The 27898-nt window shown below is 40.2% G+C and overlaps 12 protein-coding genes across 12 annotated transcripts; 7 read left to right on the top strand and 5 right to left on the bottom strand. All coding sequences in view use genetic code 12, as the record gives it.

Moving 5' to 3' along the window:
• Window positions 1-132: 132 nt before the first annotated feature.
• Window positions 133-4668, top strand: DOT1 (histone methyltransferase; the record flags this gene model as incomplete). The annotated part of the gene is made up of 1 exon (XM_051754248.1): window positions 133-4668. The coding sequence occupies one exon, from the start codon at window positions 133-135 to the stop codon at window positions 4666-4668; it is 4536 nt and encodes a 1511-aa protein (XP_051606843.1).
• Window positions 4669-4827: 159 nt separating this feature from the next.
• On the bottom strand, window positions 4828-8001 carry ISW2 (DNA translocase; the record flags this gene model as incomplete). The annotated part of the gene is made up of 1 exon (XM_051754247.1): window positions 4828-8001. One exon carries the CDS (start codon window positions 7999-8001, stop codon window positions 4828-4830), a length of 3174 nt encoding a protein of 1057 aa, XP_051606842.1.
• Window positions 8002-8922: 921 nt separating this feature from the next.
• KGF57_004707 (uracil-DNA glycosylase) lies at window positions 8923-9918 on the bottom strand (the record flags this gene model as incomplete). Its single annotated transcript, XM_051754245.1, has 1 exon — window positions 8923-9918. One exon carries the CDS (start codon window positions 9916-9918, stop codon window positions 8923-8925), a length of 996 nt encoding a protein of 331 aa, XP_051606841.1.
• Window positions 9919-10102: 184 nt separating this feature from the next.
• KGF57_004706 (dolichyl-diphosphooligosaccharide--protein glycotransferase) lies at window positions 10103-11215 on the bottom strand (the record flags this gene model as incomplete). The annotated part of the gene is made up of 1 exon (XM_051754244.1): window positions 10103-11215. The coding sequence occupies one exon, from the start codon at window positions 11213-11215 to the stop codon at window positions 10103-10105; it is 1113 nt and encodes a 370-aa protein (XP_051606840.1).
• Window positions 11216-11584: 369 nt separating this feature from the next.
• On the bottom strand, window positions 11585-12844 carry KGF57_004705 (uncharacterized protein; the record flags this gene model as incomplete). Its single annotated transcript, XM_051754243.1, has 1 exon — window positions 11585-12844. One exon carries the CDS (start codon window positions 12842-12844, stop codon window positions 11585-11587), a length of 1260 nt encoding a protein of 419 aa, XP_051606839.1.
• A 241-nt stretch (window positions 12845-13085) lies between these two features.
• Window positions 13086-14249, top strand: APN1 (DNA-(apurinic or apyrimidinic site) lyase; the record flags this gene model as incomplete). Its single annotated transcript, XM_051754242.1, has 2 exons — window positions 13086-13099; window positions 13163-14249. 2 exons carry the CDS (start codon window positions 13086-13088, stop codon window positions 14247-14249), a joined length of 1101 nt encoding a protein of 366 aa, XP_051606838.1.
• A 205-nt stretch (window positions 14250-14454) lies between these two features.
• KGF57_004703 (FG-nucleoporin) lies at window positions 14455-17832 on the top strand (the record flags this gene model as incomplete). The annotated part of the gene is made up of 1 exon (XM_051754241.1): window positions 14455-17832. The coding sequence occupies one exon, from the start codon at window positions 14455-14457 to the stop codon at window positions 17830-17832; it is 3378 nt and encodes a 1125-aa protein (XP_051606837.1).
• A 1891-nt stretch (window positions 17833-19723) lies between these two features.
• STB3 (Stb3p) lies at window positions 19724-22012 on the top strand (the record flags this gene model as incomplete). The annotated part of the gene is made up of 1 exon (XM_051754240.1): window positions 19724-22012. One exon carries the CDS (start codon window positions 19724-19726, stop codon window positions 22010-22012), a length of 2289 nt encoding a protein of 762 aa, XP_051606836.1.
• A 315-nt stretch (window positions 22013-22327) lies between these two features.
• Window positions 22328-24838, top strand: CDC47 (DNA replication licensing factor MCM7; the record flags this gene model as incomplete). Its single annotated transcript, XM_051754239.1, has 1 exon — window positions 22328-24838. One exon carries the CDS (start codon window positions 22328-22330, stop codon window positions 24836-24838), a length of 2511 nt encoding a protein of 836 aa, XP_051606835.1.
• A 737-nt stretch (window positions 24839-25575) lies between these two features.
• KGF57_004700 (YidH family protein) lies at window positions 25576-26190 on the top strand (the record flags this gene model as incomplete). The annotated part of the gene is made up of 2 exons (XM_051754238.1): window positions 25576-25692; window positions 25777-26190. 2 exons carry the CDS (start codon window positions 25576-25578, stop codon window positions 26188-26190), a joined length of 531 nt encoding a protein of 176 aa, XP_051606834.1.
• Window positions 26191-26291: 101 nt separating this feature from the next.
• On the bottom strand, window positions 26292-27020 carry KGF57_004699 (uncharacterized protein; the record flags this gene model as incomplete). The annotated part of the gene is made up of 1 exon (XM_051754237.1): window positions 26292-27020. The coding sequence occupies one exon, from the start codon at window positions 27018-27020 to the stop codon at window positions 26292-26294; it is 729 nt and encodes a 242-aa protein (XP_051606833.1).
• A 208-nt stretch (window positions 27021-27228) lies between these two features.
• On the top strand, window positions 27229-27834 carry KGF57_004698 (uncharacterized protein; the record flags this gene model as incomplete). Its single annotated transcript, XM_051754236.1, has 1 exon — window positions 27229-27834. One exon carries the CDS (start codon window positions 27229-27231, stop codon window positions 27832-27834), a length of 606 nt encoding a protein of 201 aa, XP_051606832.1.
• Window positions 27835-27898: the final 64 nt, after the last annotated feature.

Here is a 27898-nt window from a genome sequence, read left to right as displayed (position 1 = left end):
GACCAACCTGAATAAGGAAGAATTGGAAGCCAACATATGGACCGTGTTTTTGATTTTCTTCTTGGTAAACAGCATTCGCCATATCTCCAAGAAACTGATAACAGCTACAATACACACTCACATTCTTCAAGCATGGACGCACCCGATTCTGCATCACCGAACCTAATAAGAGATCTAATCTGCCTGGAGTACTCACTAAGTAAAATACTAAACGACTCACCTCGAACGCCTTGGAAACAGGTATTGCAAGTATGTCAAGAAGTTCTTCTGAGTGGAGACAATAAAACAAATCATTTGGTTCAGAGGAAACTTATTGCACAGCAGATACTACATTCGAATGCGGAACTTACTCCAGATATAGAAATAGATGCATCGATAAAACGCAAAGTCCAAACAGTCATCTCGAGACTCAAGAGTACTGGCTTGGACGATTTGTCCATTGAAAACATATGTTCCAAATCAAACTTTGAGACAGAGGTTACAGAGCCGAAATTACCTACCCCACCTTCTGATGACGTACTAATAGATTTCGACACCGACGATACAGATAATACACCTAAAAGAGTGCATCAGTTGTGGACTCCACAAGAAGATGAATTGTTATGGAAATTGAGAGTGGAACAAGCTTTGAAATGGGACAACGTTTTGCCATTTATGGGTAAACGCTCTCTTAGTGCTTGTGAACTCAGGATTCACCGTATAATGCGGACTTTCACAAAACAACCGCAGTCCGAGTCCAAACTGGAGGAGGAGGAAGAGGAAAAAGGTCTCAATATGAATGAAAAAGAGTCTATGGACGTAAACAATACGCAAAAGAATCCAATAGAGGATGGAAACCCGGTATATGAATGGAGTCAAAAGAAGGATCAGTTATTATGGGACTTGAGAGCCAAGGAACTTTTACCATGGGATGAGATTGGGTCCCACTTTGAGAATTTCACAGTAACCGATTGCAAAGAAAGATTTGATCACATATTCCCAACATTTTTGAAAAAACATGTCCCACTGCCCAAAAGGAAGGGTGTTGCAAGTAAGAAATGGACCTCAGGAGAGGTGGACTTTTTGCGTGAGTTGATCTTTGAACGAAATCTCGAAATGAAGGATGTATTTCATTTCTTTCCAAATCGGTCAGAATCAGGTGTCAATGCGAAGTTGTGGGATATGCGACAAAAAGGCATCGCTCCTAAGCTGAAAGAACCACCATCTCATTGGCCCACTACCCATAAAAAAAGTACTGACAAGGATCAACAAACCAAGACCAAAGAAACAACAGATGTGCGTCGTAATTGGACTAATGAGGAAGACGAACTATTATGGAAGTTGACAACGGGCAATGATCCTGATTGGGAAGAAATGTCACTCAAATTCAAACATCGTACACCAATTGCATTACAGAATAGATACCGCCTCTTAATACCAAAATTCATAAAAGGAGAGCCAACCAATAGCAGATCATTATTGCAATCGCAGATACGACCAAGCAGCAGAACCTCAACCCCTTCTCAACGCAGAGTTCCATTACCTGGCAAGAGGCAAGTGGGACCCAAGTGGACACTAGAAGACGAGAAATTGCTATGGAAACTCAAAGTGGAACAAGGTGTAGAATGGGAAGATATCTACCCCAAATTTCCAACGAGGTCAAGACAAGCAATTGAGACAAAGTATTATGAACTCAGAAAGAAAGGTGGAAAAGATTTCAAAGTGAAAAAGTCATTGAAGCCACTTGAACCTACGCGCAAAGAAAAGAACGTCAGGAGCACAGCTACAACCAAACGACAAGTCAAACCAGCTTACGAACCGTCAGAGGACGAAATATTACGCGACTGTATCGAGCATGATCTTACAAGACTGAACTTGTCAATTTGCTTTCCAAACAATAGCATTGAGAATATACGCACACGCATTGAAAGTCATCCAAATTTTGTTCAAAATTCCTTAACAAAAGGAGAGAAATTGATGTTGACTGAACAAGTGCGTAATGAAGATGCTGTTGAAAATGTTTACTACCATTACCCATTGAGATCAAACTCGTTTATTGACCTGAAATACAAGGAAATTGCGTATGCAAGTCTGAGAAAAATGAAATTCAAAACTCTCCAGGAAAGGTTGATGTATGAAGCTGGTATGGCTTGCATTGGAAGTGGATCATCTAAACGTAGCACTAGGAGAAGTGCGGGAAGTGAAGTTGACTTTAATAAACTTGAAGAATTGGAACAAGAGGCAAGCAAGATTGAACCGGCTCCAAAACCTAAAGTTGATCCCGAAGTTGCAGCCGCTAGAGCCAAAGCGAGACTCGAAGCAATTGAAAGAAAGAAGGCTGAAAGAAAACTCCAGCTTGAGTTAGCCAAAGCTAGACGATTAGCGAATCCGGAACTTTACGCAAAGCGAGCCCCATCTCCCTTGGTAAGTGTCAATCTACTCAAGCAGTTGAGTGAGAGTGCAGAGTATTTCCAAACGGTAACTGGTGATAGACAAAAGGTTCAAGAGGGGGCTAAGCGGAAACGTACCCAAACTGTAATATATTCACCTGCTGTTGAAGTTAAATTGAAAACGAGAGCACGTCAAGCACAAAAATCAGAATTGAAAAAGAAGTTGTGGGAAGAAGCTAGGTTAAAGAGGGAACTACAACGGAAATCAAAGAAATCCGCACCCAAGAAGAGGAGAAAACTTAACAAGAAGGGAAAACACAATTTTGATGATGAGTATGAGGAATTTAGTGATTTCGATTTCCAGAGCACAGAAACAGAGTCTCAACCGGAAGAAGAGGAAGATCATATCAGTCCCTTTGATCCACCAGACATCAATGCTGACACATTGGTTCCGTTGAATGCGCGTCATTTATTTTTCAAAGCTATCTATGAGGAGCAAGAAAATGTCAGCTTGCCTCAATTAAACTTTAGACATTTGGAACAAGGCGAGACTGCGAAACATGCAATGACGACTGATGATGGTACCATATTATACGACGATGAGCTCGCAGCTGATGTTGTTGGTTCACATCGTAAATGTTATCGTGATATGCCAATCTCATTCCCCCAGTATTCTACATCTCCAGTGACTTCGATTAATGGCGACGTCAATATCAATTACGCCAATAGTGTCAAGGTTCGATTTTTGCTCTATCCACAGCATTGCGAGCTGTTTGTGCTTGCTGAACCAAAGGACAATGAATTGGACCCTGTGCACGAAATCATCAAGGTGTTTATGATCCACTATGCGTTGTACTTTGACTATTCAGCATCAATAAAAAACTATATCAATGAATTGTGCCACAAGTTGGAATTGACGATTGAGGCCAACGATTTCAGTGAGTTCATTTATGTTCTTGACATTTGGAACACATTGATGTTGGAATTATCACCTAATGAGGAAGCAGTTGCTCAAATTCTCGCAACTGGTGACGACATAAATGCTGGCGCCAGGTCGTTACTCAATGAGTCTGAAATTAGACGAGTCAATACTGAAGATTTGAATTTGGAGATGTTTTACAATGAAATTTGTTTTGAGTCAATTAGTCCCGTGTATGAGCCCGTTGAGGGGGAAGTTGAAGACATTGAGGATGATGAGAATGCAGATATCTCCATTGGTAAAATTGAGCCGCCACCTCAACATAATACTCCACTGGAAAGGGGAATGAAGTGCGTTAAACCAACCAATTACAAACCAGACTTGTTTAAGCGATTACGTGAAAAGACAACTTTATCACGCTACGCTATCCAGCAGATCCTCGTTCGTGTTTATGCACGAGTCGTGTCTACCGATTCAAGAAAGTTGCGATCCTACAAAGCATTCACTGCCGAGGTGTATGGAGAATTACTCCCATCGTTCACCAGTGAAGTATTGGAAAAAGTGCAATTGAAACCGACACAGAAATTTTACGATTTGGGCTCAGGTGTGGGCAACACTACGTTGCAGGCCGCGTTGGAGTTTGGTGCTTGTAGCTCTGGTGGATGTGAGATTATGGATCATGCGTCGCACTTGACCACGTTGCAGGAAAATTTGATTCAAAAGCACTTGGCCGTGTTTGGACTATCGCCATTGAATTTAAAGTTTGCTTTGAAGCAATCATTTGTCAACAATGAGCAAGTGCGTCAAGATTGTCTTGCTTCGGATGTGTTGATCATCAATAATTACTTATTCGATGGAGAATTGAATGATGCCGTTGGTAAATTGCTCTATGGAATTAAACCAGGGACAAAGATTATCAGTTTGAGAAATTTCATTAGTCCCAGGTACAGAGCAACCTTTGACACGGCGTTTGATTTCTTTTCGGTGGAGAAACATGAGATGAGTGATATCATGTCGGTTAGTTGGACTGCGAATAAAGTGCCGTATTATATTTCAACGGTGGAGGAGACTGTCAGACCCGAGTATTTGGGTAGAGATGAGTTGATGGGGGAGTTGATGTTGCATGCGAGTATGTTGCCAAAGTCGGGTACTCCAACCGTTGCAAGCGGCGTAAGCGGTGAAGACGAGAAGGAGGAGGAGGAAGAGGAGGAAGAGGAGGAAGAGAGGGAAGAGGAGGAAGAGGGGGAAGAGGAAGGAAGCGAAAGTGTGTATGGCATGGATGTTGCTGCCAGTGGAGTTGTTGTTGTTGGTGGTGGTGGCGAGCTGACACCACCAACTGACCACAACTCTGACACAGAGAATGCCAAAAGTATAAGCTAAATCTCAAATTTCACGCAATAACTTAAAATGTTTTATAATGTAATATTACTATGTATGTATATCTAGCAAAAAAAAAAAAAAAAAAAATTAACAATACTACAACAATACTACAACAAGAATATCATAATCTGATTCTGATTCTATCTCATCAATTTTTCTTTACTTTGCTGGTGTTTCCAGCCAGGCTTTGTCCGACCCTAGACTCGGTTCAACTGACCCTACTCTCGAGCTACTATTTGACGAATTTGCATTACCCAACAACTTCCGCTTTTTATTCAACGGGGGTCCTTCCACTTCCCTCGTAATTGCCAAAAGCAACGTATTGACTCTGCGGCCAATCTCCTGACTCGTTCTCGATTGAATAAACCAATCGAATTTGAACACATCGGAATTTTGAATCTCGTGTCTAATCTTGTCATTTAATCGTTCATCATTGATGCCGTATTTGTATACGCAATTCAACAAAAACTTATCCTCAGTTTTGGAATATATCCGCTTGGAGTTATTGGGCGGGTACACAATGGGTAAATCTTCCCATGGATCAACCAAGTTTTCAATCTTGGCCACTAACAATCGTTGTTGATTCATCAACTTGTCGCGTTTCTTTTCCTGTGCTTCAATTTGAGAAATGTACTTTTCATAACCATCAATTTCATGATACGAGCTCCAGAATTTCGTGCCGTATCGTTTCACTTCTTGACTCGTCTTGTTGCCCATTGCTTTCGCAATCTTGGCATATGAATCACGCCCATATTTGGCAGTGGCATGGATGAAATTTGTAAAGTCGCGTCGCGTCCACGTGTAAAAGCTCTCGGCTAGTAATTTGTCCTTGAGAGCAACTTCTTCTTCAGTTAGTGGCTCCACATTGTCAATTTTGTCTTGTTCAATCTTGCACTTATCTCGACGACTCAATTCGTCTTTGTCTTCCTCAACTAGGAATTCCTCATCTGAGTCGCCAAAATCATCAACAGAGTATTGGAAATTGGTATCCTTTTTGAAATTGAGTTGTTCTCGCTCCAACAACTCCTCCAAGCCACTAGGTGCAAAATGATGGTCTTGGAAAGTGTATGCTTTGGGTGCTTTCGGTTTGATGACTGTTTGCTTTTGTGGCTTCTCTTTGACGGTTGGTGGCTGCTTCAACACATCTTTGTAGTAATTGTCAACAGAATAAGTCTGCTCTTTCCTTACTCTTTTGGAAGGATTAATCCAACTGAAACCAAGCGCTCCCGAATTTTCCTTCTTGGTGAAATCTTGTCCGTTCCACTGATAAGCTGATCCATCCGAAGTGAAATTTTGCAAGTCTTCCAATCCCAACTTGTTGAATTTTTCATTCATGGTTTTGGTCTTTTCTGCTCCTCGTGCCAATATAGATTCAATGTCGTCATCAATAACAGTACTCTTCAGCTCTTCAAACACCTTTTGTGCTCCATGTTGAATCATTTCAATAAGGTCATCTTTTGAGCTGCCTACATTGGTATTTGCATTTGATTGTCTTCCTTGTTGTATAACTAACTGATCCAACCGCAATTTTTGTGCTGCTCGTTCCAATACTTTTTCCTCAATGGCATTTTCAGTAACAAAACGGTACACCTTGACTTGCTTCTTTTGTCCTATTCTATGGGCCCTATCCATAGCCTGAAGATCTGCCTGGGGGTTCCAGTCGGAATCGTAAAGGATGACGATATCGGCTGAAGTCAAGTTGATGCCCAACCCACCGGCTCTTGTAGTTAACAAAAAGATGAATTTGTCAGAGTCGGGAGCATTGTACTCGTCAATAGCCTCAATACGATCTTCATGAGCAGTAGATCCATCAATACGACAATATTCATACTCTCTGAAGTAACAATAATCTTCAAGTATATCCAAAACTCGAGACATTTGGGAAAAAATCAATACACGGCTCCCCTCTTGCTTGAATTTTTTCAACATCTTGTCAAGGATAATCATTTTACCCGAATTGTAAACCAAATGTTCATCAGTGGTGTATGGTGGACCCGGTTCAGCTCCATCAAACAAGTATGGATGGTTACAACATTTTCTCAATTGCATGACAATATTCAAAAGTCTTGTCTTCCCCTCTCTTTTACCAACGACTCCATTGACAGCATCTATATCCTTCTCCAACAAGTTCTTATACCAAGAGACTTGCATGTCGGTCATACCTGTGTACACATTGGTTTCGATCTTCGGCAACAATGATTTTTCAACATCGGACTTAACACGACGGAGCAAAAAGGGGCTCAAAAGTTGATGCAATTCTTGAATGACTTTATCTTGTTCTTCAGCTTTTGCCCTTTCGTCTAATTCGTTATTCTGTTGTTGATCAAATGTTTCATCAAATTGTTCAGAATCTCCAAACACATCAGGTAAAAGGAAATTGAGTAATGCCCAAAGTTCATGAAGGTTATTTTGCAAGGGGGTTCCAGTAATCAATAATCTGTTTCTCGAATAAAACAATCGTATAATCTGCGATAGTGAGCTTTGTTCATTTTTGATCCGATGGGCTTCATCAACAACAATGTATTCCCATCTAAATTTTTTCAATGCAGACTTTTCTCTCAACACCATCTCAAACGAAGTAATCAAGACATCAAAATCAGCAGGGTATAATCGATCTTGAATGATGTTTGCACGTTGCTCTTTGTCTCCTTGAAGAACAACAACATTGACATCAGGGGTCCATTTAGCAAATTCTCTTCTCCAATTGTCCAATGTAGATTTAGGAACAATGATTATAAAAGGTCCATCAATATTTTTTACATACCGAAGATATCCCAAGAAGGAAATAGTTTGTAAAGTTTTGCCCAACCCCATTTCATCAGCCAATATCCCACTAAGTCTATTTTCATATAGTGAGATCAACCAGTTCAAGCCTTGAATTTGGTACTCTCTTAATGTACCTTCGTTGATATACGATGGAGATTCAGTGAAGACCGTATGTTGATTTTCTTCATCATCCTGGTGTTCTTCATCTTGTAACAATTCTGCATCTTCTTCCTTTTCAGTTTTCCGACGTCTGCTGCTATTACTGTTTTTCTTCTTTCTGTTATTCTTGACAGATTCTTTAAAAGACAGTTTGTTGTCAATTTGTCGAACCCTCTTTTTGAACTCTGGATCTTTTGAAGCATTGAGGTCGATGAATTTTCTGAAAATGGCACTTAGACCAAGCAAGTATTGGAAACGTTTGGTGGCATCATCTTTGTCATTAGCATAGGCATGTTTGGCGTCGACTTCTAGTAAAAACCTTTGTTGTCTTTGTTGTTGTGTTTCTGGTTTACCATCTGCAGTTGTATGTGAAGACGATGATGCTGATGTCAGATGTTTGGTAGTCATTGATCTGAAGTATAAACTTGTATTCCGAAGTAGTTATGTAGATGTATGATGTGTTTGCTATATGTTTTACTTAGTCAAGTCCAATGGCAACAACCTATTGAATGGATATAGCCAACATTTTCAATTTTTTTTTTTTTTTTGTGGGAATATTTGGTGAAATCATTTTCTGATTGATTGTGTATGTTAATGTGTATGTTAATGTGTGTATGTTAATGTGTATGTCTATGTATGTCTATGTATGTAAGACGAGATACATTTTGATTCTTTATTTTTTTTTTAAAAATTTTTTTCTCTTTCTTAAAATTTCCCCCAATTTCACATAACTCATTCACATATTCATTTGCAGTTGCATCTAGGTTTACAATCATTCAGTCCAAAACTCTTACAGTCTTACAGTCTTACAATCTATCTGTATATAAAGTAGGAGCTAGGAAGTATATATCTCTGCTGCTTCTGACTGCTTTCTTTGTGTAACTAGATCTCAAAAAGGTTGCAAAAGTTACACACCAGTAATATATTTGCAAATTTCGCGTTTTCAAAGTAATTTGAAGCGTGTTAGGGATGTAGATGAAAGATGAAAGAAAGAAAGAAAGTTGTTGGTTGAGACTAGAATGGCCTAAACGTTGTGTCTATGTGTGATGTGAACAACGGTGTACCTATTCTCTTTCAATATAAACAAGGAAAAAAAAATAAATAAATAAATAAATATTTGCTCCTGTGTATTTGCCCCAAGGAGAGAGAGAGAGAGAGACACACACACACATCTGTTTATATATTTTGTTATGCTCATTCATACAACTGCTGCGGTAATTTCCTCCGAAACATTTGAAAATTTCTTTTTTTTTTTATTTATTTTTGTTTATTTCTTATTTATATCTACTCACGTGACTAAATTTCTTATAACATTCCTTTTACCAACCTTCATCTTACACTCCAGTCAATCACATCTCTACCATGCTTCTCTAACCAATCGTTGCACTTCTTAAACACTTGCAGATTGAAAAAACCTCTATGGGCAGATAAGGGAGATGGGTGCACAGTCCTCAACACCAAAAACTTGCCCTCTTCATCATAACCTTCTTGGCTACTATCACTCTTGCCGCTACTCAATATCTTTTCAAACGGTTTCAATCTCTTTTGCGCTGGTGATCCCCATGCCATTATTACAAACCCACTGTTATGCTTCTCATGATACTCCAACGCTACTCTAATCACTTGTTCAGTAAACTGTTCCCATCCTTTATTGGCATGACTATTGGCCTTGTGAGCTTCAACAGTCAAAACTGCATTGAGCATCAATACCCCACCGTCGGTGGCCCATTTACTTAGGTTGCCACCACCGGGTTTACCCTGTTTCAACAACTGCTGGTAGTCGGGTATTTTGAAAGTATCGGGGAAGTCTATGGTCAAGGTCTTGTAGATGTTGACCAACGACGGCGGTGGTCGTGTAGGTTCCAACACTGAAAACGCCAACCCATGCGCTTGGTTGTGGTTGTGGTATGGGTCTTGGCCTAGTATGAGACATTTCACATTGGGTAATGGGGTTAAATTGGACCAGGAGTAGATATCTTGAGGTTTGGGAAAAATCGTCTTTGATTTCTGTTGGGATAAAAGAAACTTTTTCAAGTTTAGGAAATAGGGCTTGGTTAGTTCTTTGTATAGCATAGACAACCATGAAATGTGTAGTGTATCAATTTCTAATTGGAGTAGCTCTTTCTGTTCTGGACTTAGACTGTTTATCCATTCCTCTTTATCAAACGAGGGGATTTCATTGGTAGTGGAAGGTAATGTTTTGGTTTGAACTGTCGTTTTCGGTATTTCTTCACTTTGGACTGTATCATCAAACCCTTTCACCTTCTTGGGAGATGCCCCAACTTTTGAGAAGTAGTCGGTAATCAATGGTCTTTTCCTAGTCATGTTTGAGGAAAGGATGCTGGAATAAGACTAATTCGTATTGATTTTTGCGCGCCAATAAAACAAATACCATTGATTTTTCAAACTCTTTACGCGTCATAAAACTTCATACAATATACAAGTCGATCTATACCATCTCTGTCTCTGTCTCTGTCTCTGTCTCTGTCTCTCTATGTATATACATATATCAAAACAATTTTGCTAATGGGTAGGGATACCCTGGGTCCTTCTTCAACAAAATACTAGTAAGACAACTGTACAACCAGTAAACCGCAACCGAAACCAACACAATCAACCAAGCTCTCAATTTCTCATCCTTGATAAAACTGGTTTCCGTGACTTGATAATTACCCAATTTGATCAAGATTATCACTGATGCAGCCAAGGATGCATAGTTTAGCCCTACAATAAAGATCTCAATGGCGTACTGGTAATGCATACTGCCCTCACTTATAAAAACTAGTACTCCTGATGCCTCATCTTTAGTAAATAGTGGCGATTGACGCTGCAATGTGAATTGAGAGCCTCCAATACAAAAAAGTATAATCGTTATTGCAAAATAACACATGATGGTGGATCTCGATGTAGTTGATAAGAAACTAGGTCCCTTTTTCTTAAGCAATGCAACTATGGTGAATGTAATTATGAACGTCTTGGCAAATGTACTCAATCCACTTTGTGAGGAGGAGCCAGCGCCACCGCCATTTGAATTTATAGTTGTTCTTTCAACTACATGTAAGTCAATCATCAAGACCTCGCTCAAGAATTTAGCAAACTCAACAACTTGCACCTCAAGTGAAGCCTTTCGCAAAGGATACTCCATAAACGGGCTATCAAAAACACTCTCAACTGTGTCATCTTCTCTACCGCTACTTGGACTTGGCGGAACTAGCCATATGTGAGGTATATCATTCATCTCCAACTCTCTGAACACACCGGCATTTGAAATGTCAGCCAAGTCAATCTTGTAAAATTTCATAGCCAACGTCTCCGAAGTCAAGTATCTCGCCAAATACGTAGTGGTAACTTGTTCAACCATAGGAACCACTTGTTGACAAGGCTGGCAATCGTGTGCTGGATCAGAGGATGTGAATATCAACACGGTGTAGTAGTTTCGATGGCCATGTAGTTGAGCCAAGTCTCCATTGTGTATGTCAACAATGATCTGTTCTTGATTGGAGGCATTGCTGTTGTCATTGTTGTGATCATGAGCTAGAATTGGTTGAGGGCAAAACAGTAGCAAGACGAAACTAAAGGATAAGATAATCCATAGTGATGGTAGTAGTGATATTCGTCCCATGTAGCCATTGATAAAGAAAGTGTCTCGTTGTAATTCGGGAATTGAGTGTGTTTTTTTTACGAGGAAACAAGGGAGCGTATAATGAAATAAACATAGCTCAAGTTAATAGCGTCCTTGCTTCGATCGATAATACACTTAGCTATGAACAGTCTATAAAAACGACAAAAGTGTTACCTACTCCTGGAACAATTGGAAATAAAGAGCGACTTGAAATGTCAATCTGCATGCAAAACTCACACCTAGTACACAGAATCGTTCCTTCGTCAATGACTTGTTTGCATGAGGAAGATACAGTGTTCTGAATATTGAGGTCACAGTCTGACCCATACAATGGGTCTTAAAACTGCTCAACTACACATCTCCTCTCTTTCACTCATCAACAACAAACTCCTCTTCTTCGTCCTTATTTATAATCAAGAACCCAGTAGTAACGATTACCGCACCAAACGCATACAACAAATTCACTTTAAACTCCTTCAAAATCCAATCACCAACCATAGCCAACGGTATAGCCATTGATAGCCCCACAGTCACAGTCAACGGGCTAGTTAGGAGCACAGCATTACACCAACAGAAATCACTTATGAATGTAATCACTGCATTCAAAATTAGACAAGTCCAAATCTCTCTTGATGTTGGTAATGACCAAATTTCCACTTTTGTAAAGTGCAAAATGATGAGGATTGGCCATAGACCCAAAAAGCAAATCAACCCCACAAACCCGAAAAACAAGTGAGTGTTTAAATTGCGTTCTTTGTGGGAGTTGGGCACTGATGTCTTGAATTTCAACAATATTGTGTAAATGCCGTAAATGAGTGCTCCTGATAATGCCAACAAGTTGCCCCACAAAATCACCAATGTAGAGCGTCCTACGTCTCGGTTCGGGCTATCGTCCAATGTGTCTGCTTTGGTAACAATCAAAACCCCTGAAAAGCTTAATAGAATACCCATTATTTTGTTCTGGTTGATGCTCTCAACTGATACCAAGTATCCAATAATCAATGTAAAGAAGGAGGATGTTGATGAAAGTATGGTTTGTGATGCAACCGAAGTATACGACAACGACGCATTCGTCACCAAGTTTGCCGAATACCAAAGAATTATAAACTGCACTGATAATTTAAAGGTGTCGTAAATGTTTATATCCAATGGGTTATCTGGCTGTGCATTATCATCACCAATGGATTCAACGCATGTCAAATTCTCCAGATGGGATTGTCCTTCTCCTTGTTCCACTTGTGTCGCTACAACAGTATTCAAATCTTCATCCGACCCATAGCTTCTAATCAATCCATCTCCATCTTTGTTTGGTATTTGATGGTATTTATATTCATTGGTGAACCTTTTGCAAAACTGACGCAATGACAATTTTTTGAATTTGAGATAGGGGATAATGTAGAAGCTGAAGCAACTTGTATTTATCCACGTAATGAAAAATGGCTTGCGATATGATTCGTCTTCAACAATGGCATTCACCAAGAAACTTGACGAGACCCATAGTACAACAACCGCTGATAGATTGATAAGCCCTAGTATCCATTTCTGTCGCGAATGTAGACTTGCATCGGGAACAAAGAATGCAGAAATATATCGGAGTATCGATAGTCTTGTGTTGGTAATGGTGGACATTCAGTGGTTAGATGCTGTTGTGCTTATCTATTGAATTACTGTGGATACGATTTTTTTTGTTTTTTTTTTTTTAATTCCCTCTTCTTCTTCATCATCATCATTACGCAATTTCACATTTATGTTGTTTTTTTTTTTTTTTTTGACTTCTTTCTCTTCAGTACGCGTTTTAAAAGAAGGATATACGACCAATACACTCCAATTCCGTATACAAACGCCCCAAAATTCTCCTTCAATAGAGACCATGCCACCAAAAGTGTATGTATACGATTCAGGTATTACACCCTTTCTCAAATTCAGACACTAACTATTTTCTCCCAGTAAAGCACCAAAAGTCAAAGTTGAAAAACCATTCACGTATGAACGGAATCTCCAAAGCAAGTTCAAGTTTGGCGCCCATGTAGGTATGTCCGGTGGGATCTACAAAGCCGTTACCAATGCAATGAATATCGGCGGTAATAGTTTTGCCTTGTTTTTGAAATCCCCACGTAAATGGGTTTCTCCAGCATTGAAGCCGGATGATATTGCCAAGTTTGCTGAATTGTGCAAACAGTACAATTATAACCCTAGGACCGATATCTTGCCTCATGGTTCGTATTTTATAAATTTGGCCAATCCTGATCCGGAAAAGGAAGCTAAAGCGTACGACTCGTTTCTTGATGATTTGAAACGATGTGAACAATTGAATATCGGATTGTATAATTTCCATCCGGGATCGAGTTTAGATGGTGATCGGCAACAAGCATTGAAGCAACTTGCTACCAATATCAATAAAGCGATAAAAGAGACTGATTTTGTCAAGATTGTTATTGAAAATATGGCTGGGCACGGGAACCTTATTGGATCTGATTTGAAAGATATACGTGAAGTTATTGAATTGGTGGACGACAAATCTCGTGTAGGGGTGTGTTTAGATACGTGCCATTCTTTTGCTGCTGGATACGACATCACTGACGAGGAGAAATGGGATGCGTTTCTTAAGCAGTTTGATGACATAATTGGTGCCGAGTATCTCAGTGCAATACATTTGAATGACTCAAAAGCTCCTTTAGGTGCTAATCGTGATTTACATCAGAAGTTGGGTCAAGGATTCTTGGGATTGGAAGTATTTAGAGCGATTGCAAATTGTGAGAGACTACAAGGTATCCCCATTGTGTTGGAAACACCCGTGGGTGATAATGACGAGATATACGGAGAAGAAATTAAACTTCTTGAATGGCTTGAAGGGAGGTCAAAAGATGATGCGGAATTCATCGCTAAAAGAGATGAGCTTTGGGCTCTTGGTAAGAAAGAAAGAGAGGAGCAATTGAAAAAATTTGATGTGAAGTCGAAAAAGAGGGCTAAAGAGGAGGAAAAGAATGGTGATATTACAAAGATGGTTAAGAAGAGGAAAGCGGGTGCAAAATAGAAGCATACACGAAGCATACAAGATGCCTTTTTTCATTCTGTATGTGCTTATATGTATATATTTGTTTGTAGTGACACTAGAAAACAATAAAGCGTATAAAGGAGGAAAAAAAAACAATATAACTTTGGTTCAACCTCCTTCAAAAAAAGTTTCTCACTTTTCTGAAATCAATCACAATTGACTCTAAACAACCCTACCAATTGTAATGTTTGGAGGAGGCACATCTTCAGGTTTTGGAGGGTTTGGCGCCAACACTGCCAATAATAACTCACCTTTTGGTGGGGGCGCCAACACAGCTACAAATACAAATGCAAATACGGGCGCATCACCATTTGGAGCGACAAATACAAACACAGGAGGAGGATTATTTGGCAGTACTGCATCCAATCCAACATCAGCTTTTGGGTCCAGCAATGTTTTTGGGTCTGGAAATACTGGAACACTGGCTTTTGGAAGTAATGCCCCTGGTGCTACTGGTGGTGGAGGTGGATTGTTTGGATCAAGCCAAGCTAATAACACCAATGCATCTGCATCTCCTTTTGGACAACCTCAGCAACCGGCATCATCAGTGTTTGGAGGTAATACTCAAGGAACTTCTGCATTTGGCTCCTCAAATACTGGAACTGGTGGTGGACTCTTTGGTAGCAAGCCTGCAGGTACCACATCTTTTGGATTTGGTTCGCCGGCAGCGAACAATACCACTGCTTCACCGTTTGGCGCATCATCATCATCAGCAACAACAACAAATGCCTTTGGAGGAGTGCAAGGTGATCCCAATGTCAACAATGGTACTGCTGTCAAGCCATTTACACCGTTTAGTGAAAAGGATACAGCAAATATAAACAATGTGTTTCAAAATATATGTTGTATGCCAGAGTACAAGAACTATTCGTTTGAAGAGTTGAGATTAAAGGACTATGAACAAGGAAGAAGGTTTGGGAACCAGGGGGCTACTGCTGCTGGAGGAGGTGCTTTTGGAAGTGCCGCCAACACTAGCACTGGCACTGGATTTGGATTTGGTGGGGCTTCGCAGCAACAACCATCTACAGGAGGAGGACTATTTGGAGGACAATCTAACACTTCACCATTTGGTAACACTGGAAATACAGCATCCGGATTTGGTTCCAGTTTCAACAAGCCGGCTGCATCACCATTTGGGTCGTCAGGAGCGTTTGGGTCAACACAGCAACAGGCGTCTCCATTTGGAGCAAACAACGCAAGCAATGCATTTGGAGCAAATAAACCAGCGACTGGATTTGGAGCAGCTAATACCAATACTGGTGGTGGGTTGTTTGGTGGTGCTGGTGGTGCTGGTGGAGGCTCGACCAATGCATTTGGACAAAAACCGGCGACTGGGTTTGGCACTGGTAACACCTCCGCATTTGGTTCATCTGGTGGTGGTGGTGGTTTCGGAAACACAGGTGCTTCTCCATTTGGACAGGCTAATAATACCCAACAACAAGGTGGTGGATTGTTTGGTGGATCCAACACTGGTGGAGGTTTTGGAGGTGCTTCAAGTGGATTCGGGCAATCAAACACAGGTAATGCATTTGGCCAATCCAATACTGGTACTACTACTGGTGGTGGGTTATTTGGTGGACAACAGCAACAGTCACTGGGATTTGGTGCTAAGCCAAGCACTGGATTCGGATCGACTGGTGGCGGGTTGTTTGGCCAACAAAGTGGTAACCAACAACAAGGTGGTGGGCTTTTTGGAGGCGGTGCTCAACAAAATCAACAGCAAGGTGGCGGGCTATTTGGTGCCAAGCCAGCAGGGTCTACTTCCATGTTTGGTCAACAAGGGAATACCAATGCAGGTGGTGGTTTATTTGGTGGTCAAGCTAACAACAATGCTGGTGCAACTGGTGGTGGTCTTTTTGGCTCCAAACCTGCGACAGGTGGTGGTTTGTTTGGTGGAAACTCGGGAACCACAAGCACTACTGGAGGCGGAGGACTATTTGGTCAACAAAATAACCTGCAACAACAACAGCAACAACAACAACAACAAGGTGGAGGCTTATTTGGAGCTAAGCCTGCGACTGGTGGTGGTTTATTTGGCAACACACAACAGAGCGGGACCACTGGCGGAGGCTTGTTTGGTGGTGGTGCACAGCAAAATCAACCACAGCAACAGCAGCAACAAGGTGGTGGCTTGTTTGGGGGATCGAATACTGGAGGTGGCTTGTTTGGTTCCAAGCCAGCTGGATCAACTACTTCTGGTGGTGGTCTTTTTGGAAATGCTCAACAGGGTGGTAACACATCGGGTGGATTGTTTGGTGGTGCCAACAACACTAGTGGGGCAACTGGGGGTGGTTTATTTGGATCCAATCAAGGAGGAGCGACTGGTGGTACAGGCGGTTTAGGAGGTGGATTATTTGGCAATGCTAATAATCAACAACAGCAGCAACAACAGCAGCAGCAACAGCAACAACAACAGCAATCAGGGCAGCCACTGTTTTTACAAAAGACTCAACAACAACAAACCCAACCGTTGGCCAATATCAACTCGCAAGATCCATATGGGCAGAATCCGTTATTCCAATCGATTTCGGGTACTACACCTCAACAACAGCAGGCACTGGGCTATGGTACTGAACAAAAGCCTAGAGCTACTATCCTCAGAAGATCTTTGGCAATCCCATCTCAAAACAAAAAAGTGGTGACATTGGGCAGCACAGCGCAGAGAATCACACCATTGTACAAAGTCAGTGTATTGCCTTCGCCCTCATCTGCCACCAAGACCACAGTGGAGAAAGCGCAAGATGATCTTTTCAAGCAAAAGAGCGATCATCTTTTCACACCAGTTACTGATCTGGCTATCATTACATCTGACATTTTCCGTCCAAATAACAATTTCAAAAAGTTGGTTGTTGAAAAGAGTAACAATGGGAAATACAATTTGGCAATTAGTGATGGTGATGGTGATGGTGATGGAAACTCACCAAAACAAGTTTCGTTTGCGTTGGATGGCGACAAGAAGAATGACAAGAGTCTCGATTACGAGGAGAATACTAAAGAAAATGGTGGTAATGTTGCTGTTGATTCCAGCAATGCTAAAGTTGTTCTTAATGGTGACAACAAGGATGAAGCAAAAAGGGATAAGGAACTCACTACGCAAGAGAATGGTGACCAAGATGCAAAAGAAGTTACTAAAGATGGGTATTGGTCATCACCACCCATTTCTCAATTGAAGACGAAATCATTAACCGAGCTCAAATCAATCGCCAACTTCAAGATTGGTCGCAAAGGGTATGGGTATTTGCAATTCCTCGAGCCAGTTGATTTATCAACAATGTTGAATCTCGACGACTTGTTTTCCCTTGTTGAGTTTGACACAAAGTCATGTATTATCTATCCCGATGATGATTTGAAGCCACGTCGTGGTGAAGGATTGAACTTGCCAGCAGAAATCACGTTGCATAATTGTTGGCCATTGAATAAAGTTGATCGTTTGCCTATATTGGATCCGCATTCTGATGTTGTCAAGTTGCACATTGAGAATTTGCAAAAGTTGCCTGATATGAAGTATGTCAAGTATGATCCTGTTAGTGGTGATTGGACATTTACAGTTGATGGGGTATAAGGGAGTGGCAGAGAGTGAGAGAGAGAAAAGGAAAGATGAGATGAGATAGAAGGGATGGGCGAGAGTGGTGAACAATACAAAACCAAAAATTACATATGTAGAAGAGAGGAAAAAAAAAAAGTCTTGTTTTGCTCTATTTGACTAGTTTTCAATTTGAAATGCATAGACTTTGTAGGGGTAGTGAATGAGAAGTAGACGATATGAAAAGGACCTTTTTGCTTTGCTTTTCTTGATTCGCGAGTTATCGGTAAAACTTTGAATCACTGTAAATGCAATATTACACCAATGAAGATTTGAATTTACGAGAATTAAGTTACACAGACCTGACATTTTTTTTTTCTAATTTTTTTTTTTTTTTGATTGAATGATTACGTATTCTTTACTTGGAACAAGTATTAATATTAGCGCGTGAAGGAGAAATGAGGCACTGGAAGCAGTTTACGAGGGGAAAGCGTTCTTCTTTTTTCTTTCTAGTTTTGATGATCAAAACTGAATGAGGGGTGATGGGTGTTGGAAAAATGCATGATTTACAAAAGTTACGTCATTATTTGGTTTTCAGTTCTCTACGAATATGCAGGGCAGAAATCAATTTTCCACTCACCCCACCCCGCCACAACACATGACAAACAACATAGGAAACACGCTAGGTAGTTTCTTTTTCTAATAACAAGATAAGTGTACGTGTTGACACCTATTCCTCAGATGCAAAGGTGTTCTCAGCAAAATGGCTGGTTGTCATGAATAACTTTGGTGGCAAATTGAGGCTTGTAAGTCATGTTATATCTCATGTCTTTTTTTAATTTAAGCGCATTTGCAGGGAAGAAACAGCATTCTCGCAATTTCGACAACCAGTCAACAAAGAGTGATATACTCAGCTTTAATCGGCAGGATTACTTTGTAGACTGCAATAGTTGCTCCGTAGTTGGTGTATTTCGGTTATTTTTCTTAGAGTAACCCAATTGCCTATTTGGGAAAAAGTTTAAACGTTTCTTATTTTTTTGTTGTTGTTGTATGCACAGAGAATTTCTTGATCCTTCCACTGAATTCCGTTTTGGTTACTGGGTTCTAGAGAACTCGATTAAATGACTGGGTAGTTGATGTAACAACCTACTACAACTACAACTGTAGTTAACACAGCAAGTATTTTTCACCACGAGTTCAAATTTTACAAGGAGCTCTCTGTGAAGCCTGCTTAAAGGGCCATGTAGTCATGTATTGCTAATAAAGTGTTGGTGGCTAGTTTTTGGCTGTTTTTGGCCATTGGAATAGTTGTTCAATAACTACTTGAGTTTATATGATAACCACCATTTTGTGTGAGTTGAGAAAGACAACGTGTGTGTGTGTGTGTGTTTGTCACACTCTACTTTGGGATAAAATTAAAGAGTGGATTAATCCTAATATATAAATAAAACCAAAACTAAAAAAACACGTTCATGACATATGATAAAGAAAATATACTACAACATTATATGCAGTACTTATGTATGTATATATATATATATTCTAATCTGAATTTTTTTAACCATGATACACTACTAATATCTATATGTGTGTGTATGTGTGTGTGTGTGTGTGTGTGGGTGGGTGTTTTTCTCAAAATTGTCTGTCTGATTGAAATTTGTGAAAAATATAAATATACACACAACCACACAACTATTAAAAGCCCAATACAAACTCTACTTGAACGAAAACTACATACATTACTCAGTATCATTTAGAACTAATACTACTGCTACAATCTACATCACAACTTTTATCATTGTAAAACGCCACTATACAACTTGCAAGCAAATTTCAAAACAAGCTTGAAGATAGTGAGGGTTTCAGTATGAGTCACATAGATAACCGCAATATTGCCAATCACGTCCAACTGACACCAATATACAACTATATGCAGCATCTGCAACTGCAACTGCAACTGCAACTGCAACCGCAACACCTGCATCAACCAGGCAGCTCCAACGGTATAGGCTCCACCGATATCCCCGCCTCGAGGAGTCACGCTTCGGAGAATAACAACAATAACATAAACAGCCACACAATTGACAACCACACTCAGAGTCAAAGCCCAACACCAAATGGTTCCTTTAAACTAGCAGAGCAGAGCATGCCACAGAAGTTACCGCTCCCCTTACTTCCTCAAAAGCAGCCACAACACCAACATCAACATGCACAACCACAGTCACAAATATTGTCCCCACCTTTTGACTCCACCACCCCACCACGTGTACATGGACATGGAAATGCACATGAACACGTACATGACAACAATGTAGGCAACTTGTCAACTACACAAAAGAAGTTTCTATTATCAACGTCGTCACCAGAAGGAATGCAAGTCGCCTCGAAAATCACTCCTACTCGATTGGCAAACTTGTTAATAAAAAAGGGTCCATTACCTATACGTCATATAACAGCCCAATTGACTTTGGAAGTTCCCTCATTTGAATTGTTGAGTTTGAGCAAACAAAGAAGATTGATTATGGCTGCTATGGAGCAAGTGGATCCTACCAACAATGTGGTATTTGAAAAGATTGGTTGGGGTCAGTGGGCAGTAAGGAAAGTTGATAGTGATTACATTGTTACTGAAGGAACTGAACAGAGAGAGCAGCGAGAACAACAGCAACAACATCATGTGACAGGAACACCTCAATCAGTACTGCCTGAGGGACAAGATGCTTCCTATAAGAAGAAATTGGGTAAGCAACTAAAGCCACACTCGGTGGATCTGGAGACGAAGGTGATTAATATCAACGATTTGAGGAACCAAACTAATTTGAAGCTCGGATGGTCGAAAAACAGGAAAGACGGAAGTGGCAGTGGCAGTGGCAGTGGCAGTGGCGGCACACTGACTGCTTTAGACAAAAATGGAGCAAGAAGAGAGTCTATAACGAATTCAGTGAAGAACTTGCATAATATTAGATTACCCAATGAGAGGATCGACAATGCAATTGCTTCTGATAGTGAAGACGAAGACGATGATCGCTTTAAAGACCTTGAGGAGGAGGAAGATGAGGATGAAGTGGATTTTGATGATGATGATGATGATGATGACATTTCTGGCCTAGATGAAAGGCTAATAAGGAATGGCAGACATAAACTAAACCATCAAAGGGGCGAAGATGAGCCTTTGAATAGTTCTGATCAAGATGCTGTACTCGATGACGAAGATGAAGAAATGTTTGCATTTGATGAAACTGCAATCAAATCGGCCAGCCAGCATCACAAGTCAAAACCAAAGAAACTGTCACCCCCTCTCAGATTTGCCAACAGGGTTCCTTCAAAGGTAAGCCCGCCTCCAATTTCTTCTACAGCATCATCATACGATGGTAAAGCTGCAGCAAGAAGAAGGAAATCAAGTTCATCAGCTCCAAGCTCAGTGACTAAACCTTCAGCATTGAGACATTACCACGCAACACATCATCCTCACCACACACATCTTTTGAATAACCCTACTTTTATCACTCGATCCAGGTTGAATTCGATCGAAAATTTGGAGAGTTTTATTGCATCCACTTCTTCAGGTCGAAACTCGACCGTTTCAATAAGTCTGCCACCGCCTGCTATTGCATTTAACTATAGCTCGGCTGGACTAGGTGGTAATAGTGAAAGTGTTGGTGGAAGTGGTGAAGCCATTGATGTTCGAAGCGCCGTGTTTGGTGCATCTCCTGTTTCGGCAAGTAATACATCACCGGTTGGTTCATGGGGCTCAAACACTGGTGGTCGTCATTACATTATTCATAATGAGGAAGCCGCCAAAGCAAATAAGAGCAGGCGCAAGTCTTCATTCAATGAGTCACACGAACGATCGACTTTGAATAGTATACGACAACAGTTGAAATCTCTGTCACTGAATAATCAACAGCCATTAAAACAACAACAACAACAACAGCAGCAGCATCATCAACAGTTACTGCTGCTGCTGCAGCAACAACTTCACCAAAGAAGCAGCAGTGTTTCCAGCGACACCGATGAGGAGGATTGGCAGTCAATAGGGCCCGAATTTTTGAGACAGCAGAAGCACAATACTGATGTTTTCGAAGTTAAGAACGAGTTGGAAGTAGGGGAAAGTACAGTAAAGGTAGAAAACAGTAATCAGGAAAACACCGCAGTAAGTGCAAATGCTAACGAAGAGGAAAGATCAGCAGCATTTGCTTTGGTCAATTTAATGTCTGTATGACTGTCTTAGTACAGGGATCATAATAATGCTGGTCATTGTATAAGATATAGTTTGTGTTTTCTTAAATATAACGATAGATAATTAGATAGCTACTGAAATGGCATGCCACATGGGCAAGGTTTGTGTAGTGAAAGGTGGATATTCAATAATTATTCCCAGTTAGGAAATGAAATTTCGCACGCGTCGTTTCGAATTTTTTTTTTTTTTTCTATTTCTTTCACTCACAGAAGGATTCTTTGCAACACATCAATAGCCAACAACTCTTTCTTCTCCTTTAACGTTTAGATACCCATCAGCTCATTCAGCTTATCAATCATGGCTACTTCAGTTGCAACCACTACGGCGGCTGCTATACTTCCTTCAATCCAGGTCAAAGTCAACTACGCCGATTGTAAGGAGATTATTCGTGACTTTATACAAAATTTCAAAGATACATCCGTTGACATTGATGAATTGGTGGAGCAACAGGAACAAGATGGCGACGTACCACTTCATCAGGGTAAGTATATGAACATCTTGCAAAAAGTTGCTAATCGAGAGACTACCACCATATATATTGAATTTGATGACTTGAAGAAGTTTTTACAAAATTTTGATGCTGAGTCTACATCCATTTATCAAGAGCTGAGACATTTGTTCAATACTATTATGATCAATACACATCGGTTTGTGGATATTTTCAGTGATGTTATTGATCAATTGATGCCAGAGCCAACGAGGGATGTATCATACCAAGATGACGTGTTGGATGTCATTTTAAGCCAAAGAAGAATAAGAAACCAGCGTGTTGAACAAGAAGCTTTGGATGAATTGAATCAATTAAGGGATGGACTTTCACAACCTAGTGAGCAGGACAACATTGCTAACCCTACTGACCCAAACTTGTTTCCAGCAAGATTGACAAGAAGATATTGTTTGTATTTCAAGCCATTGACTTTGGATCATGATAAATCATTATCAGTTAGGCAAGTTAAAGGAAAACATGTCGGGCATTACATTACCTTGAGAGGCATTGTTACCAGGGTCAGTGATGTGAAGCCCAATGTTTTGGTTGTTGCCTATACTTGTGATAAATGTGGGTATGAAATTTTCCAAGAAGTCAATTCAAGAGTGTTTACGCCATTGTCAACGTGTAACTCCCCCATTTGCTCAGCCGATAATGTCAAAGGACATTTATTCATGTCCACTCGTGCGTCCAAATTTTCCAGTTTCCAAGAAGTCAAGATCCAGGAAATGTCAAATCAAGTACCAGTGGGACATATCCCTAGAACAATGTCCATCCACGTCAATGGTGATTTGGTGAGATCAATGAATCCCGGTGATACTGTTGATGTATCGGGTATATTTATGCCGTTGCCATACACCGGTTTCCGTGCTTTGAAAGCTGGGCTATTGACTGAAACTTACCTTGAGGGACAATATGTCAGACAACACAAGAAACAATATGAATTGATGCATTTGAATGACACAACTGATGCTAGGTTGGTGCAATTGAGATATGGATCAGCTAACGTTTACGATAGGTTGGCCAAGTCGATTGCTCCTGAAATTTATGGACATTTGGATATTAAAAAGATTTTATTGCTTCTTCTTTGTGGTGGTGTTACCAAGGAGATTGGTGATGGATTGAAAATCAGAGGTGATATAAATGTTTGTCTAATGGGAGATCCTGGTGTTGCCAAATCGCAATTGTTGAAGGCAATAAACAAGATTGCTCCAAGATCTGTTTACACCACAGGTAGAGGTTCTTCAGGAGTTGGTTTGACTGCGGCGGTCTTAAGAGACCCCGTAACTGATGAAATGATTTTGGAAGGTGGTGCTCTTGTTTTGGCCGATAATGGTATTTGTTGTATTGATGAGTTTGACAAGATGGATGAAACTGATCGTACTGCAATTCATGAAGTAATGGAACAACAAACAATCTCCATTTCCAAAGCTGGTATAACAACAACTTTGAATGCAAGGACATCAATTTTGGCAGCAGCAAATCCCTTGTATGGAAGATACAATACCAAATTGTCACCTCATGAAAATATCAATTTACCAGCTGCACTTTTATCCAGATTCGATATCATGTTTTTGATATTGGATCAACCAAATAGAGAAAATGATGAAATGTTGGCTCGGCATGTTACTTATGTTCACATGCATAATAAGCAGCCTGATATAGTGGAAGATGTTACCATGGACAACAATACCATTGTGGAGGAAGAGCAAACTCCAATTGATTCCAAAACGATTCGTGAATACATTTCCAAAGCCAAGACTTATCGTCCAGTTGTTCCAAAAGAAGTTGGGGACTATGTTGTTCAATCGTATATAACCATGAGAAAGGAGTCGTATCGAAATGAAGGATCGATAAAGAAGTTTAGTCACATTACACCAAGAACATTGTTGGGTATATTACGTTTATCGCAAGCGTTGGCAAGGTTGAGGTTTGAAGAGACTGTTACAATGGAAGATGTTGACGAAGCATTGAGGTTGATTGAGGTGAGTAAGAGTTCATTATATGCCGATGAAGAAGCAAATGCCTTGGCTAGAGAAGATGAGTCCTCAACTTCCAAGATTTTCCAAATCATTCGATCAATGGCCATTGATGATCGTGATGGACTGTTGAAGCGTAATTTGTCGATGCAAGATATCAAAGATAGAGTAATTGGTAAAGGTTTTACTATACAGCAATTGGAGGATTGTATGTTTGAGTATGATGGTGTTGGATTGTGGCAGGTTATTGACAATGGAGAAACATTGATGTTCACCAATGCTGCTGGCGATGATGATGAAGAAGAAGAAGAACACGAAGCAGGAGATGAAATGAGAGATTAGATAGAGTGTATTACAATCTAGCAAGTTTTCTACAGTATTGTTTTAATATGATTTATAACCAATTTCTAACTTGCTTTTCTAACATGTATTATAACTGCAAAAAGATGTCACAAATGAAATCAAGAGAAACCTTTATTCGCAACGTGAAAGACATGTTTGTGGGACAGGACGCCCCCTAATTCAAAGCCACAGTATTTGTATTGACAATCGTTAATGACTTTATCACTTTTGGACTCGTATTTTGGGCAATTGTTATCTCCGAGACAATACACAAGTGCGTCATCTCCTTGACAACAAGTTTTTCCTTCTCAAAACTTTGTTTTGTCCTCTTTGATGGATGCAAACAAACTCTAGAATATACCTTTTTTTCATGGCTGTGATTTCAAACTTCTTTTGAGTAAGAAAGGAAGGTCGTTTCTGTGTTGTAATATGCAACACAGGAGGCTCTGAAATCAAGGGTATCGTGCTAATGTACTGAGAATAATTACTGCCATTTCAAAGTGTAAATCGATAACCCTTTTTACCTTGTGTGTTACTCGAGCACCCAAAAAAAAAAAAAAAAAAATCACACGCGCGCAAAATAAAGATATTTCACAATTCACAAAAATGTGACATCAAAGTATCCTTTCACATCATTGACAGAGGTATTCGCTGCATACCTATACTTTATAAAAAAAAATTAAAAGGTGGCTAAACTCCCTGCTACTGTACCTCGGTGCTTCTTACTAGAATTGGAAATGACTGATCTGGAGAATTCTTATACTCATCATGAGAAGAAATCTCCATCTACATTGAAGGACGTGTTCAAATTCCAAATCAACTTGCCCAACAAAGGGTCAGTGGCCAGAGATCATGTATGTATTAAACCTAAACAAATAGGCAATGCGCACATTATCAACCACCATTGTACTCCGCTGTCAATTGCCCTACTAACAAAGAGTTCCCAGCTAGCCAATGAACGAACGTTTCTTTCCTGGACTCGAACATCGCTCGCATTTGTCACATTTGGTATCGGATTCATGCAGTTTTATCGACTCGAAGAGAAATCTCAATGTCCTGAAATCTCACAACCATTGCCTCATCCTTCATCAGCTGCATCCTCTGCATCAACGTCTTTATTCAATCACAATATTTCCGATACTGTAATTGCACTATGTCGACCCATTGGTGGAATGTGTATAATATTGGGCATATTGACGATATTGTTTGGCATGTATCGGTTTTTCACCGTTCAGCGAGCATTAATGAAACAAGAGTTCCCCGTGACTAGATTGACTGTTGTGGTGCTACTTTTGGTTAATTTGAGTATATTGCTTTTACTTTTGGTGTTGAATTTCAAGGTTAGTTTATAAAGAGGGATATACAACGCAAACTACACACCCAAAAAGGAATCAACACATAGAGAGGAAAGGGCTCTTCAAAAACACGCCAAATATATCAATAGCATCCTCGCCTACACATCCTCCTCATCAAGCTCCCCAAGCTTGCCCAATATGACAGCAAAATCCTTAATCATGATGGATGCACCTTGTTTATCGAATGAGTAGTTTATCAAATGCTCTTTTTCATCATGCTGGCAACATCCCAACATATCAATCAAGAAGCCATCGTTCAACGGTGTTTTAGTATGAGAATCGTTATCCAAATTCAATGAGGTCTTGACGTTTTTCAAAGTGGGGAGTGTCATTTGGAAAGTTTCAATGTTTATGGGGTCGGTGTTGGGACAATTTGATTCACTCGACTCTTGAATGAGCATCTTCCATGTGGATACTATATGTCGATAATTATTCCGAAACTTGACTAGCATATTTAGATGCCGTATTAGTTTGTCGATGTCAATGATATCGGATGTATCGTCTGCGGTTTGTGTAGATGTTGTAATTGTGAATGCAAAAATCACCTCTCGCGTGTTTCGTTGTTTCATATTAACGTCGTCAATATTGTAGCTTCGGTTATGCATGAATTGGTAGTAATAGTCCACAGCTGTCTTTATATCACCAGTGAAACAGTCGGGTATGTTCAACTTGTCCAATACATGGGGTAATTTGTCTAGATGAAGATCGGTGTCGTCGTCCCCTAATTGCTCAGCGTACGCTTCAACAATCTCATCTTCAATCTCAGGCACAATCTCATTAAAAGAAGAGGACGGTTGAAATCCCGTTTTCTTTCGTTTCGGTGCCATACTGACAAATGACTGCTTTTTATCAATGGTGGCACTCAATTGCTACCAAATTTCATATCGCGAAACGTCAACCCACTTTTACCCAGAAAAATACCAAAAAAAAAAAAAAAAAAGAAAAAATAAACCAACAACAAAGGGTTCCACAAGTTCAACCATTGACACTAGAATTTCCCAACCCCTGTTCAACAACACGCACATTGCTAGTACCATGGCTGACTACGCATCACAGACAGTTGCTCAATTGAAAGAGGTCTTGAAAGAAAGAGGTCTCAGTACGGAGGGTAAGAAGGCCGATTTAGTTTCCAGGTTAACAGAGTCAGATGGTGCAAACTCAAAAGCAGATATTACCACCGATGCAACTGCAGAGCCATCCACGCTGAATTCAGTGGTGACTGAAAATGAAGCCGTCAGTGAAGGTGCAGAAAACAGTGCGCAAGCAGATACTACAGCAGCCACGACAACTACAGCCTCGAGCGACACCACCACCACCACCACTTCCGACACCAAAGAGGAAAGTAAAGAAGAAGCACCAAAAGTATTGACCCCAGAAGAAAGGAAATCTTTAGCTGTTGAATTGTTGAACAAAAAGATTGCTAGAGCTGAAAAGTTTGGTGATGAAGCCGCCGCTGAACAAGCGCGTAAAGATTTGAATCGTGTTTCCAAATTTGGTGTTGAATTGGGAACGTCATTGGCCAAAGAAATCGGTTTAGTTGATAACAAACTTGGAGAGAAAAAGAGCTATGGACGTTTCAAGGGAAAGAAGTTTGGAGGGAAACATCATCGTGGGTTTAAAAAGAACAATCGTAGGAATTAGAATAGGATAATTGATCTGAGTAAAATTTTAAATTTTGTGGATACACTGTACGTATACATAAATC

The sequence above is a fragment of the Candida theae genome, assembly GCF_024610275.1.
Source record: "Candida theae strain CBS 12239 chromosome Unknown scaffold17, whole genome shotgun sequence".
NCBI classification, from domain to species: domain Eukaryota; kingdom Fungi; phylum Ascomycota; class Pichiomycetes; order Serinales; family Debaryomycetaceae; genus Lodderomyces; species Lodderomyces theae.
The sequence above is the reverse complement of the archived record's forward strand: the minus strand, read 5'-3'. Positions and strand labels throughout refer to the sequence as shown.